The following is a 16,172-nucleotide window of genomic DNA, read 5'->3' on the forward strand; positions in this document are numbered from 1 at the left end:
AAGCACAATAATGAGTGTTGATTTAATCACAGGGAAAAAAAGGTTTTAAAATAACCGAGCAGGTTCTATAAACATCATTATGACAAATGACCAGCATCAACAAACACTTAATTTTCAGACTGAGCAATGTCCTAATTTCATGTCTAGTGATACAGATTTCTGTAACATAATTACACACAAACGGAATAGAAAATTATTAATAATTAAATATCATGCATGTACACAAATGTATATTTATTTGCGTGGTTAATGAAGTATAGGCAATTCTCCATTAACAATCCTGTCCAGCAATAATTACAGTTTTCCAAATCATAACAACAACTGACAACAGTGCGGAAACCTATTTTCACATTCATAGAAATGTACTCTGAGAGCAAAAAGCAATTATCTCATTTCATCCCTATGCTGTGAAAAAAAAGTCATTAGTGGAATCATACAACAATGTTGCATTATTATTGTTATGCTTCCCTGCAGGCACATTTTAATTTTATTGTCTTGCCAAAGGTGCAAGTTGGCCTTGAGGGTGAGTTGTGGCTTTAACAAGCAGTAACACTGCCACAGCTGAAGAGCTTGCTGTTTTATTCCTTAGAGATAAACACCTTTTTATCTCTTTCAAATGTAGCAGTAATGTAAAATAAGCTTAGATACTCTTTAGAGTAATATTTTCCACTTACCAGCATGTTAGGCAACCAAAACTAAAACCCATAACAGTAAGAAGCAAGTCAGTAGTGCAAAGCAGCACCCCAGCACAGTCCTGTCTTCTCACTCCTTAATCCAGTGCAAACAGCTGTGAATGCTGAGGGGCTACAGTCTCTTTTCTGCTACAAGATCCACTAAAGGAGGAGGTTGGTATGTTAAATGGATTAAAACCCTCCAAACAAAGACGAAACTTCTCTCCTTCCCTGTTTGCTGTTGAATTGTGAAGCACATTTGTTGAGCAGGGCAACTCACATTTTCCCACAGACATTGGACCCCTTCCAATATTAATATTTTTTTTCCTTTTCCTGCATCATACCCTCCCTATTACAGGCCTCCGCTTATTTCTCCCGTTGAACCTCTTCGGTCACTACCACCTTTAAACCAACCAAAGGTTTAAAGGGAAAGAACAAGGTTATTCAAATGAAATTATTCAAAGTCCTCCTGCAGAAACGAGTCGATTATCCAGACAAGTCATAGTTCACCTGCCAGCACTGAACCTACAGTCTTTGTAATAAATATTAATTCTAGTATTCAAAAATGCTAAGACAATCAACAGTTCAAATCCAGCTGCTGAATTACTAGTGCAGAGGGGTTTATTAAGTAAAAGGAACAAATCATAATGTCATTTTCTTCACGATTTATATTTGATACTGATATACAAGCAACAGGTTCTCTTATTTGAAACAAATATTACAACTTAAGGAATTGTTGGTTCCCAATGAAATTCCCTTAAAGCCAACAATAATATAAATAATGTAATTCTGCAGTGTTTTTAAAATACAGACTGTTAGCACTAAATACCACTTCCACTAAATACAGACTGTTTTAATCCCCTAATACTGATCTGCTGTGGTGCAAAGAAAGCGGACTGTCTAAACAGGAGATTTGTATGTCTAGAAGATATATATTCTCTGTATACAATTGACCGTAAAACAGCATTCCGCAGAATTAAGAAGGAAGTCTGTCAATTACATAAGAATAGAATCATACTTACCAGCTTTTTGTTAATGGGCAAACAAGAACACATTTTCCTCCTGCGCTTCAGTTTCCAAAGGAAAACTCAAAAACAACCCAATAGAGAAAAGAGACCACACAGAACAAATCTGGCCATTTCAGTTAGGATCACAGACAAAGAAACCCTTAACATTCATAAGCAGTGGAATCCCACTTCACAGGGCTTAAGCTCACAGCACAGTTAACCCCATTTTCAATAAAAACATACTTGCAAATATGAGGGAAAAGAGCTCCCTTTGTGTGCTCATAAGAGATTGTACAGCATGTATGCACTGTCATAAAAGGAATTATTTGTACAAGACAAGTTTAATCATGACAAGAGTGCAGTTGCAAGGCACTGATTAATACACTTAGGTATGCTTAGAAGGGGGGAAAGGAACAGCTGTTTGCTTCATACTTGTTGTTTAAGTATTACCTGTGAATCAGGTTCAAGATAAAACAATACTATCCAGGGGCCTGAAAGAAACTAATGAAACAGAGAAAGACTCACCTCAACTATTTCAGTGCTGGTGTAAGTCGTCAGGCTTTGCTCTTGCGTGTTGGTAACAGCAATCTGCACAACAGCATTGGGTTTCCTTTCTCTGGCTGGGGCGGCAAGCTCCCTGCATGCTGAAAGACACAGAGTATCAGGAAAGCTTCAGTAAAACAGAGAAAACGTGAGTGAAGGTGAAAGTGCAGGCACTGGGGAGAGAGAACAGTAGATTCTGCTGTAAGCCTGCAGCTCAGCTGTGGAGAGAACTCTCTGATCCGGCAGCAAAGGAAGTCTCTTGGAAGTTTCTGAACAGAAATAGGAAGTCACATGCCAGAGCCCAGAAAGTAGTTTTCATTTGCACTAACAATATTTGCAGCTAAGGCAGACACTTTCTCTGCTACGCTCTCTCCTGAACTGTCATTTGTATTGTTCTTTCTTACAATCTGTTCTACTGTAAGTTGCAGATGTACTCTATAACCGGAAAAAGTGCTGCCTTGCTGTGACATTCAAGGAAATCAGTGCTTCCTTTCACACCCCACCTTCTTTAATACTCATACACATCTGTAAACACACACATGTAAGTGGGAATTTAGCAAATCCTGATTCATAACTGACATTTCTGTCAGCCAAGCATGTTTTGCAGTGTTAATAACGGCACTTTCAAATTCCCAAAGAATACAGTATCTTCAAAAACTGGTAATGTTTAAATACAATATGAAATAAAACTATAAGAGAGCACAATCTTTTTAAAGAATGCCTTTAGTGACATATTCCAACTACATATACTGTACTTAAAACCTGTCATTACCATGAAGACCAATTCAAAGACAGAATACAACAAAACACCGACCTTCATGTCAAACACTGAGAACTTAATTTCAAGAACAATGAGGTACAGTATTTCACATGTCTATAATGAGAGTGAAAGTTCCCTGAAATGTAAATAGAAGATTTTATGTAAATATAAAAATGTAACTTAAGGATTAAACTAAAAGTCCAAAAATCATAGTTTAAAATGGCTTACGGAGCAGCACTCAAGTCCAGGATTTTGATTTGGTTTCAGAAAGGTAAAAATACAATACAAGGTAGAAAAGTTCCAACCTACAGTATAATAGCAGTTAGATTTCTTTTATTAAATGTCTAGTTATCTTGAACCTAGCAAGTACTAGACGATGATCACCACCCTCCCTTAAAGCTTTGGCTTCTTGTAACCTTTATACGATTCACATCTAAGCCTTTGAGCTCTGGTATAAAGTGTCAGAAATAGTGTCTAACCTGCCCCCTCTTTCTAGTTCTTCCTGAGATCTTTGTTCTGGTCACAGGATCAATATATAAGAAGCAATTTAATATTAAAAGAAGCAAAAAAGATTAATGGAAAACCTCTTCAAACTCCCTACAGTATATAATCTTACAAGCAGAATTCCATTACAAAATACGTAAATCCCCATCCCTAACTTCTCCTAAACACTATGTTTTCTGAACTGAACTTTAAACTACTTTAAATTATTCATGAGAAAATTGTGATATTTGAAAAGCTAACCTATGAAGACTATATTCTGTAAGTGTCTTTTGTACCTCATAATTAAATGTCAAGGTTTACACTGCAGGCTGTTACATACTGTACAGTATTATGGCATACAAAGTAAGGTTACTTTATATATCTTGTCCTAATATCTGCATTTTAAAAATAAAATGCACCATACTTATTAAGTAATTCAAACACAACAACCATTTAAAATATTTTCTCCTCTTACCCTTTCATTATTAAAGCTTCCTGACTGCAATTGGCTTCTGACAGCCATCAAATAATGTATTGTGATCAAAACTGAACCTTTGCTTACTCAAGCTAAACTTCAGGATGCTACCATGTTATGGCTGCTGTTGGACTTTCTGTTTGTTAATTATCAGAAGACTCCAATTTCATCTGTTTGCTTCTAGGAATACTGCTTTGCTCTTTACTTCGATACGGCACTGTGCACTCTTCAAAGCTATCCACTGTTTTTTCACACTGGGAATCAGTCACTGCCTATAAGTGAAGTAACATCAATTAACACAAAGATGCAGCTCTTATTGAACACAATACTGCTCACAGGAGACTGGCAGTGGCAGGGATTGCTGCTTAGAAGTCAGCATTACCTGGCCATTACAAAGCCACTGAGTTTCCGCACTGTGGTGTGGTGCAAGTGGTCAGGATTCTGGACCTGTAACCAGAAGGTTGTGGGTTCAAGACACTGCTGTTGTACCCTTGAGCAAGATACTTCACCTGAATTACTCCAGTAATGTAGTAATAGTTTATATATATATATTATATACATTTACATTGGTGAAAAGCATCATTCAAATAAATATATACAGTATAATGGCATTTAAATAGGGCTCACCCTCCACTCGAAATGATTACCTTTACTCACTGAGCAACACAGAATTTCTCATCCAGATATTATAGATATACAGTACATACTGTATATACAGTATAAGTAAATTTGAAAGATATATTCATACTTTGGATGAAGTGGTTAGAAAATGAAGGGATGGATATTCATACGGATGATGTTGTCAGTATATATGTTGGGGGAACATTGTTCTAAGATTATCATCATAATTAAACTGCTCAAAAACTAATTGGTTTCTAAAATAAAATATACACTACCTAGTCTTTAAGGAATTTCTTAAACACACAGTACATACATCTGGGTCCCAGTGGCATAGTCAATTAATAACATGTAGCACTGCCACACTCATGAATTATAAACACTGAAGGATTAAAAAAATATCATGTGCATAAAAAGCATATATAAAATATATTGTCAGTATGACCAGGCTTCATCAAAATGTTAAATAATTATATATTATGACGCTAATAACAGAAATATAATACAGAGTGAACCTTTACATACTGAATAAACAGAGAATTATTTTAAGAATGTTGCCAAAACATGTCCCCAGTTTATGTTTTTCAAGAAGAAAACCTCTACAAATTATTTAATCAAATAACACATTTAGAACAGAAGAAAAAATTAGCAAAAAAGTAAGTTTACAACTAACTGACCAATGGATTTAATTAAAGAAACTAGGGCATAAACTTAGACAAAATGGCTGTGTATCTTGTTCCACACTCCCACAACCCTTTGTGTAAAGATGTCCCTCCTGTTTTCAGTTTTAAATGCACGTCTACATAATTTTTACTTGTAATTTAATAATAAAAAAACTTTTTTATATAGAGCCTTTAAAGGTGGCTTATTAAAGTGCTTTATAGAATGAAAACAACAAAAAAAATAAAAAAGAATACACAAGATAAAACACAATTACAATACACAGAGGAGACCGTGGATGGTGGTACTAAGTATAGGAGGAGCAGAGGAGTAAAGAATGGAACCAGTTACAGTAAGTAAAGGCTCTTCAAAATAAGAAGGTTTTGAGTCTGGATTTGAAGGAGTTTAGAGAAGGTGACTCTCTGATATCTTTGGGCAGAGAGTTCCAGAGCTTGGGGGCATAACAAGAGAAGGCCCTGTCACCCATACAATGTAGACGGGCTTGGGGGGACAGCTAGGAGACCAGAATTAGAAGAGCGAAGGTTGCAAGGTGGGGAGTAGGGGGGATAATAGATTAGACAGGTACTGAGGTGCCAAGCCATGCAGAGCCTTATAGAGGTGAGTATGAGGATTTTAAAGTCCACACGGAATTTGACAGGAAGCCAGTGCAAGGACTCTAGGATAGGAATAATGTGATCACTTGCACTAGATCAGGTCAGGATTCTGGTTGTTGAATTTTGGACATACTGCAGTTTGTTCAATGTATATTTTAGATACCCCAGCGAGTAGAGCATTTCAGTATTCAATTCTGGAGAACACAAATGTGTTCACCAGCTTTTCAGCTACAGTTGGTGATAACATGGGGCGTAGTCTAGCAATATTTCTGAGGTGAAAAAAAGAAGTTTTGACAATATGCTGCACATGTAAGTCGAATGTTAAGGGAGAATCAAATATCATCCCCAAGGTTTTTTAATTTAGACTGAAGCTCAAGTAAAGAATGGGTTACAGTATTGGCTTTATAAAGTTGATGGGGGTGCCAATAAGCATGACTTCAGTCTTGTCACAGTTAAGATGAAAGAAATTTTGAGTCATCCAAGTTTTAATGTCAGAGATGTAATTAGATAGAACAAAGACAGCCATATCAGTGTCAGGTTTGGTATGGATGTATATTTGAGTATCATCATCATGGAAATAGCTGAGGCCATGTGATCTTAAAAGCTGGCCAAGTGGAAATAAGTAAATGCTGAAAAGTAAGGGGCATAATATTGAGCCCTGGGGAACACCAGACTTAACAAGACCAATTTCAGACCTATACCCATTAAGAGAGACAGATGTTTCTGACAGTGTCAGAAACTCTAAACACAATCTCAAGATGAAAAAGTAAGATGTCATGGTTAATAGTGTCAAAAGCAGCACTGAGATTAAGAAGGTTAAGAATAGAAAGACTTGTGCCCTTTTATTCATGTTCACTGTTAATTGGGAAGAAATCCATAGAATTGACTTTAAGGTCTTTGAGACAAACCCTTAGGTAGAATCTCTCAATCCACCAAAGTTTCAGAGACTTGTTTTGCTAGTTAGTGTGTCTCATAGTATTTCCTGTTCAAGACTAAAAACCTTCACTACCATTAGCCTGCCAGTGTAACAGTTGAATTTGTAATCTTGAATCTTGATAACCAAAGTCATGCACAGAACTTAACATCCCTCATTTAGAAATCTACATATTTGCTAGGTATTCTAAAATAATTATATTTTCTTCTTTCTTGCTTTCCCCTGTTTTTAAGAAGATGTAAATGACGTGTCAAAATAAATACATAAACCTCTCTCATACATAACCCCTTCAAGGTTGGTGTTTCCAGTTAGATATTTAAAGAGTGTGTGTTTGCTACTTGTTTTCAAGATTCAGCACTACATTACAAAATTAATGCCACACCTCTGGTTGACAATGACAAATTATATGTATGCATATTATATTTCTTGAAAAATACCAGGTGTCAAAATTAGTAAAACAAAACACAAGATATGAAAAGATTTTTAACTGCTGCATATTTGCCAATCACACGACCACAGGTAAACACTGAACTGAATTATTAAAAATAAGAACTCAAGATAATAATACACTCATTATCCCTGGAATTCTGGAGCCCAACAAAGTTTATTTTTTTCATTTGACCTTCTTTTTCTTCTTTTTGAGTTACAAAAAAAAACTAATGAAGTATCCTTTGAAGCTGCACAGAGAGGGCTGTTACACATTTCAAAACTGGAGCACCCTTCCCGAGCAACTGCAGGTTTTTCACATCCCTACGACAGGTTATTGTAAGACTACGTGCTTCAGTACAAGCAAAACCCTATTATTACACTGCCTCCTGCCATGTTCTTACTGACTTTATCAGTCTGATTTGTCCAAGTCCCAACACTCCTTTCTAAAGAATCTATGATTTGTACAAAAAAAGAGACAAAAATAAAATAAAACTTGTTTGGCACAAACCCTGTCTAATCCATCCATTATTTTTTTTAAATCACTTTATCCAATACAGTGTTTTGGGAGAACCGGAGCCTATTCCAGCAAGAAAAGGGCGCAACACAGAATTGTATAGCACACCACTCTGTCGCACAGCAAACACTGACACAAACACACAGACTCACGTCAGGGCTACAGGTAGTTCTTCCAGAAGCCAATTGACCTACCAGTATGTCTTTGTACTGTGGGAGAAAACCCAAGCACGTTTCTGCAAGAAACCCAAGCACGGCGAGAGCCTAAAAACTCACACATAGCACCCCAGGAACTGACCCCAGGGCCCCAGCGCTGCGAGACAGCAATGCTAACCCCTGCACCACCATGCTGCCATCCCATCTAATCATGAAATACGTTTATGATGGGAACCATTCTGCATTTTATTTGTGATTTACTATTTACCAGTATTACGGAATTTATTAAGTACTAACAACTGTCAAAAGTATGCACTATGACAGGTGCACATCTGAATCATAAGCTTAGCATAGTGAATAAAAATAATAGAGGAAAGTGCAAAAATCAATGTTTCAACAAGTGCTATTTACAACAGACTTTACCAAGGGTACATTATCTTCACAGACAGCGTATATGAATTGCTAGTACATTTGAATTTTGGCCTTTCTAATTGGTAACTGGTATTCACTATGATCTCAATAATGAATGCTGATTGTAAGACAATCATATTAAACACTGACCGACATTAAGAGAGGTAGAACATGGGAGGATAGATGGAATTAGTGTAGAATGCATTGACTCAACTTCAAGATATTCTAAAGCACAAAGCAGATTCATCCCAAAAGTAAGCAAATTGAAATTCTGGAAAGCAGTGGCCCAGATGGTTTAATAAATCATCCATCCACCATTCCAATTTCTGCAACCACTTTATTCTGAAATGGTCGTGGTGAGCCAGAATCTAAATTAGCAGGCACAGTGCACAATATGGGACTATACCCTGGATAGGATCCCAGCTCAGTGCATGCCAATTAACCTGGATAGCATGTTTTTTGATTATGGGGGGGAAACTGAAGCAAAACCCATGTAAACAGCGAGAGAACATGCAAATGCCACACAAACAGTTTTCCAGTTCAGAAGAGAATACAAGACCCAAGACCTGTGAGCGAGCCTTGAAGACGCTGCTAGCCACCATGATACTACGCTGCCCTAAAAAATACCTGAAGAAAGAAAGCACTTTATAAAATTATTAACAAAGGCTAGATCCAGTTAAAAAGGAGTGAAAGGAAAGGTATATTAGTATTGGCCAATGAAGATAAAATATTTGGAATGGTGGCTAAAATATTCTTTGACATTATTACAACTACAAGAGGACAGAAAAGGATGAAAAGTGTCTCAGAGATAACAGAAACATTTCAGAGACTGAAAGAGAAATAGGTGATTATTAAACTAATATTTTACTCACGTGTTTACCAAGTAAGAAAGCAACAAATACAACAAGCTGAGAAAAATTACAATTCTGTTTAGTAATACTATCATAGAAGAGACAGAAGAGCTAGAGGCTTCAGAAGCTCTTAGGATAAACAGGTACCCAGAGCCTGATGGTATTCCACCTGCTATATATAAGGAAATGAAAGGATTTTTCATACCTACTGTAACAAACACAGCTAGGTAGCAGCCTACTCTTCTGTAGTAAACAAAACTGAGATGGCTTTTGCTGTATTTCAAAGAAAAGTTTGAATTTCCATATTGAGGTCAGAGGGTCATAAACTGGGTGGAATGGCATGTTTGAAAACTTTATTTTAGTATGTGATGTTGGAAACAGAGTTTCTTGGCCTCCTGTCCAAAGTCCTGTTGCACCTGGCTGACTATGATATTCTTCCTGGAGCAGACATAATTGATAGATTGAAGTTGATGGCACTGAGGAATACTACATCTGATCTAAGATGTATAGCGTGTATTTATCCCATGGGCCAAAGAATTAGCTTTTTTCAAGACAGACATAAATCATCCTCCAGAGGTTACTACAGTACATCTGTGCCTTGCAAGCTTTCTTTTTGTATGGTACATAACGCAGAGATGCTCTCAATGTCAATATCAGATCGCCCAGCCAATTTCTGCAGATGTGTTTCAACTGCACTTCAGTTAAGCCCCCAGACTCGCTAGCATTTTAATATCACATTACTATAGAATGAGACACTCTGGATGTTGTTTTATGCTACTGTAAATGGGAGGAATTTAATCGTGGCTCAGTCAACGACCCTCACATTATGTGATTCAAAGGATCCAGAGATTTTAAATCTCGGCTGAGGAGCTTTACTGATATGTAAACCAGGGAAATTAATGTTATTATGTTATTAATCATGTGGCCTTTTCTTATAAATGCTCACAATTTTTTTCCTGAGCTCACTACCATATTAGAATTCACTGTGCTTTATTTCTTATAGATATACAGTAGCTAGGCAAAATCTTTATTTTAATGGCAGTAAAAGTCACAGACTCAATACTTTTCCGGCTATTACTGTAGATCAGCACAGGTAGATTTACTGTCAGTATGGATAAAACACCTGTTTAATTTGGTTTCTACAGTACATCTTTGGTTTGCTTCTGTTGTCTGTTTGGTTTAACTCTGACACTCTTGCATCTTGAAAAAATACTTGGAAGAAAGTCTTGTCTCACCAACAATCTTCAAGATCTTATTAATACTGGGGTACCTGTTAGATATTGCAGAGTGAATTTTAGCTTCATAATTACACAGATTAAGACTTGGCATTCGGTAGAAAGAGTTATAAAATCACAGAAGACATGCCCATTCTCCTATTTTTCATAATTCCAAACTCCTCCCTTGCAATTCTCCTTTCTTTCTTCCTCATTTGTATGACAAAGGAATTCACACTCTAGCAGATATTTTTTTAATGGGACTGGTCTTTACTTGCTCAATTACTGTATCTGCAACCACAATAAGAGTTTCCCAATTTCTGTACTTAACATCTATAGTCTGTAATTATGTGTGACTATGCCCTAGTGTGGGGCTGTGAGGTGGTGCAGAATCTCTTGGACCTCAGGAGTAAAATAAACAGATTTTGCTTCTTTATGTTCATTTTTGTTACAAGATCTTTTTATGCTGTTAGTTGCAATTATAATCTGGAAAAGGGACTTGAATGTTACAGATGAAGCCATGTCATACAGCATATATATGGGATAATACTTAAATTCCCCTCACAGACTGAATAATACAGTATACTGTATGAAGCTGGTTTATAGGCCCCTGTGTATCCTCTGTCCAGGGGGAATTTTGGAGAGATAATGAAGGTTTGGAGTGGTTCTGCTAACACAGTTCAAACTTTGGGAATGCAAATTCCATTGTAGCTGTTTGCAGTTTAGGGATCATTAGGTTGAAATGTGGAGGGTAGTCCCACTAAGGGGGCTGGGTGAGTAACTGTAGTTCTATTTTTGTAGTGTATTTTGTATTTAGGGAAAAAATATGAGTTGCATTAGTTGTATTTAGGGATATAAAATCCATCCATCTATCCATTTTCTAACTGCTTTATCCAATACAGGATCATGGGGAACCCAGAGCCTATCCTTGTAAGGATATATTCTGTATAAACAAATATAAAAATAATAATATTTTTTTTAATTTAAAATGTTATTTATATAAATAAGTTATGAGTGAGTTACATAAACTGAATGACTGTACCATGGAGTGTTCTGATGTACAGTATACTGATGGTTCGCAATCTTTCATCTTTTTTATATGCAGTTCAAGGAAATGGACAATTACAGAGTCCAGTAATCTTTTCCATTTCTGCCTTTGGATTATAAGAAATATTCATTAAATCCAACACTTCAGTGAGCAAATCGTGTGTTGGTAGTCTGCTGTCGTGCAATGTACATGCCTTGAAGCTCCATTCATTGCAAGTGAAAGATAAGCTTCTGGATAGCCTCAAGAGCTTCCTGTGCCCAGGAAAGCCTACTTTCACTACAACTACAGTAAGTGGAAATGTGGGGTTTTTAATGGCACCTGCTACACCAGCTGACAAATCTGAATGCAGGAAATATACCAAGTACAGCTCAGTTAATGATTTATATCATTCACTGCACTGGTCCCTTCAAAGCTCTTAACATTCAGAATTGTTTCTAAAAATGCAACAAACACTGCAGGGTAATGTACAACCTTTCTGTTATACTGCGATCACAGTGGGAACCCAGTGCAGCCAGGGAGGGAATAGAGGAATTTTAACTACGTTGTGCTCTTTTCTCTGAGGACTCTAATATGATCATACATTATGCTCTTTGCTCTTATCCCAAGAATCAGATCTACAACACTCGCTACATTAATGAGCACTCCTAAAATATCACCACAGAATCTGGCCTTCTTGAAGCATCCACAAAAAGAAAATTGCCGCCCAGTACAATAAAAACTGCACATAAATTTGAGCCAGATCACCTATCTACAATTAAGCTTCTAAATCTTAAATCTGTCAAGCCGTAGATGTAATTAGTGGCTGGAAGATGTATTACCATCCTTAGAATATTGTAAAGCTGAAGCAGAATGGCCCAGTGTCCCTTGCCCACCAGATATCTTTCAGTACATGTGTTTCACTTGTCACAGAGGGACAGAGAAAAATACATTTTGAATAAATTAAATTCAAACACACACTCCAGATTAGGTTCCTGGCAGATCAGCATTGAACCTGCTCTCCAGGTAATATAAGAAGAAAATAAAACTAATAAATCAGTTTTCTGCACAGTGCAGACATGGAAAAAGCATAGCACACTATTTGCTCTAATCAGTGCTGACACTTGAGGGTCTAACATCCAGGAGCCGTGATGTGAAGTGTTTCATTTGAAGATCCATTTTTGTAACATTTGTGAAAGATGATACACAACTATAATTTTAATAAACTTCATACTGTGCATTGCTAATACCTTAAAACACTCATTACAAGATAAGGGGATTGGCTAAAAATCTGCCTCCTGTCCAAGTCCCTATAGTTAAATTCCAAACCAGATGGGTGTCCATGGTTAGTGTTTTCTTGTATGTAGTTTAAAAATTCTCCACCAAAAAAACATCAACAGAGCCCACCTGTGAATTACATGGAGATGGGATTTACACTAATAATAAACTCAATCACTCAAACGAAATCAAACAATTTATTAATAAAGTTAATTCAGTTCTACCCTCTTGGGTCAATTAAACAAGTTGATAGTGTGGAAGTTACTGGGACAATCTTTTGGTGAGTTTGGAGATCATTTGAAAAGTTAAAATTAAAACCAAATAACTTTAAGGAACAGCAGGCTATTCTAATGCCAAAAGAAAAGAAAAACTCAAGCACAAACAGAACAGATGTCAGGCATACCAAAATCAACAACTTGCAAAATCCAGAAGAAGAAATAAATCACAGTTGAAGTATCTTTCAGCCAAGACCGAGAAGAACATTTATAGCTGAGTACAGGAACATGATCACAGATGTGAAGGAACGTCCTAAACAACCGTCTATAAAATCACCAGCAACCTTAAGAGAGCAGGTAGCAAAATCTATGGCTTGCAGAAGACTGAGACAGCAGAGGTGCAAAGGCTACGCTGTTGAGTTCAAATCTCTGATGACCAACAACTGAAAAGCCAGATTAGAAGTTACACAGAAGTACAAAGATCAGCCAGGAGGAGCCAGGAGAATTTTGAAACAAAGTCTTATGGACAGATGAGAGGAATGTTCCCTCTATTTTTTATATACTGTACTGAGCAAACTGGATTGCCTCGTAAGCACAAACATCAATGCTCTGAGCAACTTGAGTGTAAATGTGTTAAATTTAGGCATGCCCAGAAAACCAATACATGTAAGTTTAATTCACTCGTATCCTTGTAGCCTTAGTCTTATTTGCAATGCATAACAACACAAATATCTTGGAACTAGATATTTAAATTCAATCCATACAGTAACATTTTCTTGGACTTTACATCTTTATTTTGGGCTTGTAAAATATATTACTTTGGACTGCTACAGTTCCTTAATAGTAGATTTAGGATACAAATACATTGGTGGTCTCTGTTAAAAATGGGTTCTGGCCCTGGAACTAATCATTCATCAGTCAGAAAGTCACTTATGGACAGTGTCGGTATGGGTCATTTTGCAGCTTTAGAAAAAAGAATGGCAAAAGAGAAACTTTTAAACGCAACCAAATAATTACAGTATTAAAAACGATTGAGCTTCTACAAGTTTAAATCTTTGTTGGCTATAGCCGTTATTTTATAAAATAATAATTGTTGGCATGTGAATCACCAATGTATCTCATAACTTCTTCTGTCTGTCCTTTGTCGGGCCTGAACTTTGTCCAGGTTCATGAATCTACAGTACCTGCTCTTTGCATGGACATTCTCACGTCCTGGTTCTAGTGGGCTGGCCTATAAACTGGTGTGTAATTTGATCTTGAGGCGGTTTATTAAACTGAATCTGCATACAGTCTGTAATAAAGTACGTACTTAGAAAATAACGAGTCAATATTGTGATACCAGCTCAGATAACACTTTACTGTTCAGCATCAAGAATAAAATTATCAACAAATGTCCATAATGTTCCCAGTTTAGTTTTGTCTTCAACTGCAGTGTACTTGAGGTATACAGCATGCGCTTAATTGCTGAGTCATCCGTTCGCTTCAGAGCCGCTCGGAACCTGCGCGTGAGTCACATTTACTTCATATGTTTCAAAATCAAAGTTATCCTGCGTAGGTGAGTCCAGTTCTTCAATGTCACAAGCACATCAATAATTCATCTAATTTCGAGGAAATTAAGTATCTAGTAAACCTTGTGAACAAACAGAATATTGTCTGTTGTATTAACTCCATTGTCACAAGTTTCTTATTGCCATTTCAGTTGCACCAATGAACTTTTTCCTCAAGGTAACGTGCTCGCCTTAACGATAAGCATATGGCTAAAACTGTGTACATTTACCAGCAGCTGTGTCGATTTTATTAGCGTGGCAACAATGTGCGATAATTGGTAATGAGTCGTCGTGTCCCTTTTCATTTCTCCTTTGTTTCTCATCTAATTCAGGTCCGGAGTGCCACGTACTACACTGATCTAGTGATCTACTGGTTAAGTAAAGCTGTTACTTCTCAAATTGTTGTGCCACTTAGCATGTTTTGTGTGTGGAATTTTCAACCTAAAGCAGGAGACCAACGCAGATTATTTTCCGAAGTGATGGAGAGTTTAAAACATGGAAAAACAATAGACCTGCAGAGGGTCTGAAAGCATCTCCTTATCAAAGAGGATGTTGTATCATGGTCTGGGCATGCATGTCCGTCTATGAAACTGGTTCACTCATACAGGATCTATTGATTTTGTGACTAATAATGGCAGTAGCAGAATAAATTTTGAAATTTACAGAAACATTTTGTCTGCTTCCTTATTTAATTGGGCTGCATTTCACACAATACATGACAATGACCCATAACATACAGCCATGGAGTTCACCAGGAGAAAAAAGTGGAAAAACAGATTTTAATCCAAATGAGCAACAATTTTACATGCTGAAATTAATTGAAAATGGAATACCCCAGGAAAAGGCAAGAACTGAAAGCACTACAGCAAAGCATCTCAGACGATGATGCAAGAGTTTAGTTTATGGGTCTCAGACTTCATATACTGTACATGTTGCCTCAAAGGGATACAGTATAAACTGTAGAACCAAATATATTTACACTTTGAAATTATATCAAATGGATTGATTTTTTCCAATTTGCATGGTCACTTAAGATCACTTGAAAAAAATACATATATTTATACGGTACATGTATATTGCAGTTACCATTCATATTAATATGATCACAAATACAAATTGCTTCACTGTAAAACAAAAATAACAGTTTCACCTTTGCTGTGTCAATCGATTTGGCCACTGTAAGACATTTTAAAATCATAACTGTTGAAGAAAAGAGTTTTAATTTTTCCCAAAGATCTTCTATATCTACTGACGTAAACCAAATATTAGTAAAAGTGTCAGCGAACACATCAGCTACTCAAAGCTGAAACAACAACCACACTTGATAGCAGAACCATACAGGTTTCACCACTAAGCAGATTTTGTACATTATGTCTCCAAAGAAATTTGTAGTAATTATGTCATTTTGGCATTGTGTAAAATGTTTAAAAAACTTTTATTTTCAATGGAAATAATGCTAAAACAATTTTATTTCAATTGTTATAGTTACACAGTATGGGAAAACAGAGAGTGTTTCACACTATAATTTGTACCCATCTACTTAAAACCTCCCTGGGAGTATCAAAGGCTCCCAGAAAACCCCTTTGATTCCTGAATTTATTTTAGCATTTACTTATCAGCTTGTTGTTTCCTGCCTCAGGATTGAATGGCAAAATGGTTAAATTGTATTTTCAGAAGAGTCATGGGTGGTGACAGACCCCAAAGGATTAGGTAGCAGCAGACAGGAAGAACGGTTATGACTCTAAAGAGACTCTTTCAATCAACAAATA

The 16,172-nt window shown here is 36.6% G+C and overlaps 1 protein-coding gene across 11 annotated transcripts in view; it reads right to left on the reverse strand.

Annotated features, from left to right (window-relative positions):
- The window catches only part of inpp4b (inositol polyphosphate-4-phosphatase type II B), a 408,611-nt gene that overhangs the window by 183,921 nt on the left and 208,518 nt on the right, over positions 1-16,172 (reverse strand). For 9 of the 11 annotated variants that reach the window (XM_088633072.1, XM_088633066.1, XM_088633061.1 and 6 more), the window contains one exon: positions 2,204-2,322. In XM_088633072.1, coding sequence (XP_088489198.1) covers positions 2,204-2,322 — 119 coding nt within the window. Of the gene's footprint in view, positions 1-674; positions 898-1,693; positions 1,906-2,203; positions 2,323-16,172 lie in introns of those variants that run through there. The other 2 variants (XM_088633098.1, XM_088633099.1) reach the window with 2 other exon arrangements.

Source organism: Lepisosteus platostomus, chromosome 1 (assembly GCF_059453375.1).
Source record: "Lepisosteus platostomus isolate fLepPlt1 chromosome 1, fLepPlt1.hap1, whole genome shotgun sequence".
In the NCBI taxonomy this organism is placed as follows: Eukaryota; Metazoa; Chordata; class Actinopteri; order Semionotiformes; family Lepisosteidae; genus Lepisosteus; species Lepisosteus platostomus.